Source organism: Berghia stephanieae, chromosome 11, assembly GCF_034508935.2.
Source record: "Berghia stephanieae isolate SIO BIC M18660-M18661 chromosome 11, UCSD_Bste_1.3, whole genome shotgun sequence".
In the NCBI taxonomy this organism is placed as follows: domain Eukaryota; kingdom Metazoa; phylum Mollusca; class Gastropoda; order Nudibranchia; family Aeolidiidae; genus Berghia; species Berghia stephanieae.
Window position 1 is genome coordinate 41,355,741 of NC_088370.1, and position 5,000 is coordinate 41,360,740.

At 38.4% G+C, this 5,000-nt stretch overlaps 1 protein-coding gene across 1 annotated transcript in view; it reads right to left on the reverse strand.

Moving 5' to 3' along the window:
* Nucleotides 1–5,000, reverse strand: part of LOC144957020 (uncharacterized) — a 28,517-nt gene that overhangs the window by 8,506 nt on the left and 15,011 nt on the right. Inside the window, exons 3-4 of the mRNA XM_078887947.1 lie at nucleotides 3,372–3,542; nucleotides 1,813–2,094 (exon numbers count right to left, since the gene is read on the reverse strand). Of these exons, the coding sequence (XP_078744073.1) occupies nucleotides 1,813–2,094; nucleotides 3,372–3,542 (453 nt within the window). The remainder of the gene's footprint in view (nucleotides 1–1,812; nucleotides 2,095–3,371; nucleotides 3,543–5,000) is intronic.

Genomic DNA, 5,000 nt, shown 5'->3' on the forward strand with positions numbered 1-5,000 from the left:
TTATACATTTTTCTTATTCAGATTTATTTTGTACAATACAATGATCTTTGTTTAATTAAAAAGAACAAAAAGTTTGTTTTGTAGAGAGATTGTTTTTTTCTTCTGCTGGGTAAGCCTGTCATTTTGGGAAAATACTGAAAATGGTCGGTAAGGAGAGAGTTACTCACTCAATCCTAGAGATTTTTGCTGCTTTTCAACATTGGAAAACTATGTATTAAAAATGAGCATGTACATAGATAGTTTTATTCAACTACCATTAACCTGTAAAACTTAAGAACATTAGCTTTGTTACTACGCCTATAATTTGTCTCAGAAGAATGTAATAAATGGGCAAGTGGTAAAAGTAACCCCGGGTATACTACGGATATATTCGTTGTTAGGGTTGATTGAGTTAAACAAGAAATGAAGTGAGTTGGAAAGTGCCAGAAGACAATAGAGAATTAAAATTTCGCGGCGGCGAGTAGGAAATCGCGATGGGGGCTTGAACCCGCGACCTTAATGGTACGAAAACTCCGCCTGCGCTGGCACTTTCCTACTCACTTCATTTCCTGTCGTTCTCAAGAGAAGTGCCTGCTCCACTCACTTTTCTGAATTATGTTTACCCCTTCCTTACCACCCATAAGAAAATCGTCACATTCATACAATTTAAAGAAAATGAACAGTGTGTTGTCGAGCATGTTTTGGTAAAGAAATTATTTATCGCAAGAACTTGCTGCTATTATGTCTGAGTGATAAAAAATCTATTTTTGTGTTAGTTGGGTGTGAAGTTTTGGGGAAAATCCTGAAAATGGCTGGTAAGGAGAGAGTTAAACGGGATGTTTACGATACTGAAAATTGAATTCATAGCCTGAAACATCAGACTTGCGTTGAATTTGAATACTTTAGTTATTGAGGACAACGAATACCATATTTTTCAGAGTGCTAAATAGAAATCATTCAAATTTTTGACAAGTTTAAATTTAATTTGACGTTTGTTTTGGGTTTTTTTCACCTGTTGGCTCATTCCGACACGGGGGCCCCAATAGCTCAGTTGATAGAACGCTCTCTTACACGCAAAGAGGCCGAGATCAAAGCAGATGAAGTCGAGATTATATTTCTGACCCCCTCCCACACCTATCCCTATCCACCCAGCAATGATTGGGTAACTTAGTCAATTAGATCAGGCGAAAAGTACTTTGCGATAGACTAGCGTCCTATCCAAAGGGTAACAAGCAATTGCTTTTGTCCGTTTAACGCTACAAAAACATGGGATATACTCCTGCTCCACGGGCAGAAATAATATCTGCCTTGCTTTGAGTTTATATGTTTTATTGATGATTATGAATATCATATTTTTTTAGAGTGCTTAATAACAATTATTGAAAGTTTTGACCAGTTTTACTTTAGTTTGAATTTTTTTTACACCTGGCTTATTTCAACATAAAATCGTTTTGAGTCAATGGATCACATGTATGAACTGCAATATATAGAATAAAATAAAATCCCTTTTATTTATTCCATAGGGTAAATTTGTTTCTAGGGCCTATGCCAAGGGAAGACTGGAATAACCCAGGCGTCAGTCGCAAAAATGCAGCGCCGCAAATTGAGCTAGTGCGAGGTGACTTGCTGCTGCTGCTGCTGCTGCTGCTGCTGATGATGATGATGATGATGATGATGATGATGATGATGATGGTGATGATGATGATGATGATGATGATGATGGTGATGATGATGATGATGATGATGATGATGATGATGATGATGATGATGATGATGATGATGATGGCGATGATGGCGATGATGGCGATGATGACGATGATGACAACGACTCACATGGAGAGTTCAGGCATAACTCTAGTCATAACCCCTGGACCATCTAGTTCGTCGTAGCCAGTGGCCAAATCTTCACGACTGTAATTGAGTCTTGTAGAAAACGTAGACTTTGACATTCCCAGCGGTTCAAAGAAATGTTCGGTAATGAGATCTTCCCACCTCTTGTTATTTTTGGCATGTCCGCCAATGATCTCTGACATGCGTCCGATCAGTCCATAGATGAGGTTGTTGTATACGAAGTCTACCCTGAACTGTCGGTTTGATTTGAGAAGTCCAAGGCGGCTAGAAAGAAAAGAAGAAAACAGTCTTGAAAGTTTTAGCATGCGTGGTTGCAAGATCTTTAGGAAAAATTTTAAAAATAATAATAATAAACTGCCAAAAAAAAAAAAAAAACAAAACAAAAGAATTAAAAAGAAAACAACGCAAAAACAAAACCCAACAAAACAGACAAACAAAACCCAAAATAGGTTTTTAAAATCTACGTGCTATACTTGATTTTGTTTAGCTAAACAAGCTGTACAAGGAAGTGACAATTTTGTAATGTACAAAAGAATTCAGAAAGAGAAAAAAGTTAACTGTGTATCGTAACGAATAATATGACAATTTTCCTATAGTTCGTAAGGAGAGGGTTAAAGTGGCGGCTATGGGACTCTCAAGAGCATTTTCTCTAGGTCATTTAAATGAGCAACATCCAATAATCGTGCTAAAAGCACTTTACAAGAGGTCTTTAGCCAACAGCAACATTTAACAACTAGGATGAGACATGCCGCCTGTTTAAAAGCGATATTATATTATTTCCGCTGTTAACGACCAGGTACCTGTTGTATACCTAAGCATAGTGAGATACTGTGAGTAAAGACCTTTTTCCAAGGCCACACTATGCGCTTCTCCGGTCGAGACTTGAATGCAGGACTTTCTAAACCTAAGGCAAGAACCATATCAGAAGACCACATAACCTCACAAAATAAAAAATATTTGAAAATGACTGCAAGTGAGAAAAGAATGTATATCTTTCAGAATGTTCGAAACCATGAGATATTTGCGGGGAAATAATATATATAAGGGGGGCTAAGTGGCCGGGAGGTTAAGGCATTGAACTGTGATCCGTAAGGTCCCGGGTTCGAGCCCCGGTTCAGGCACTTTCGTTTTTTTTCTTAGCCAAGATTATTTGGCTTATTTATATCGTTTTCTTTAAATTGTATGATGTACAAGAGAAATTTTTATAAGAAATATGTCGGTTGTATCGTAAGGAATGTGACGATTTTCCTATAGTTGGTAAGGAGAAGAAGGTTAAACCCTCTCTTTACCACCCAAAGGAAAATCGTCACATTCGTTACGATACAACCAACAATTTTCTTGTTCTTATTTCAATTCTGTTATAGTTATAGCTATACAAATTCGACACTGTGTTGCAGAGCTCATTTTTTTTCTGAACAAATCAAGCACATACTCGATACTATTATGTCTGAAAAATCTATTTTTGTGTTGGGCGAGTATGAAGTTTCGGGTCAAATTCTGAAAATAGCTGGTAATGAGAGGGTTTAAAAAGTACTCTATACCTCAACAGTGTGTCTCTGGTTAAAGTGGTGTCCAGTCGAATTCGATTATCAGATAGAATGGCCAGTTTGTGGGACAGCAAGTCCAGGAAAGTTGCCTCTCTCGCTCGGAACTCATCATCCAAGACAAAAGCATCTCCTAGGAGGTCTCGGACCTTGGAGTCAATGGTCAATCTGTCCAAAGAGAGAGACAAGATAAAGCAAAATATAGAAAACTACCTGCAACCACCCTTTGATCGTCTATAGTTCAGGGTAAAAGAATGCGAAAGACTCCCCCCTCCCCATGAATAAATAAATAAATAAATAATCAGAGATTGTGCGTATAAAACAGTGACAGACAAAAAAAGGTCTTCAGAACCATTGTGTTCACTGAGAAAGAGATTTTCCCCGATGAAACGGACGATAACAATTGCTTGCTACCCTTTGGATAGGATGCTAGTCTATCTAAAATTACTTTCCGACAGATTTTTATCAGGCGTAGCTCCCCAATCATTGCTTGATGGACAAGAGGGAGGGAGCGGTGTCAGAGAAAAACTCGTGACTGCGCCTGGGATCGAAATCAGCCCAATTGTGCGTGATGCGAGTGGTCTACCAATACTCTTCAATAGTCGTAACGTCACTTCCTTCCTAATGACGCATGGTAACTTAGTAACACTGGCTCTAAACTATCGGAACAAAATAACGGACGCCGTATGAAATATTTCTCCGGCGAGCATAAAAGCGTTTCCAGAGGTAAAAAAAACCCCATAAATTTGATCATGTTTTGACTTTTACACATTCTGATCACAAGGCATATGAAAAGGGAATGAAAAGTTCTTGCCAGCATGAAGAATAAAAAGTAATGATTTTCTTTGTTTAGAACCAAGATGGCCGCTGCTGCCGGGCGCTTGACATCAGACTACTGAATCCTATTGATCTATCGAGACCCCCAATGCCAGACGATGCAGAGAGAAAAATGCAAGAAGAAAAAGAAAGTATTCCAAAATCAGCTTGTGTCTATTGTTGAGTATTGACTTACTCTTGTAAAAATAGCTTGAAAGAGAATTAAAATTGTAAATATTATATGGCAAACAGGTCCTACATGTTGAGTGTTGTTGTTGGCTAGGGACCACTTGTAAAGAGCTTTGAGCACGTTTAGTGAATATTGCGCTATATAAATGTTCTAGATTATATGCTCTAGTGTAAGAGCTCAACGTACTCTAGAGCATATAATCTAGAACATTTATATAGCGCAATACTCACTTAACGTGCTCAAAGCGCTTTAAAAATGGCCCTAGCCAACAACAACACTAAACATGTAGGACCTGTTTGCCATATAATATTTACAATTTTCTTTTCTAACAAAGACAACGGCCAGGTATTCGTTTTACATCTGGGTATGCTGAGAGAATGTGAGGAAGAGTCTTTTCCATGGACTCAACTATACGCCGACAGGAAGGGAACTCGAACCTCGACCTCCCGGACCGAATGTGAGTGTCATTCCATTTGACTACATAGTCGCACTCTGTAGACTTAGAACATGCATTGTAAACTTCTGACGTAAAGGTGAAAATGGAGATGCTTCTGATGGGAACAGCGCAGACAATGGACGTTTCGTGTGTACACCCTTCGTGAGCTACTCAATAAACAAAG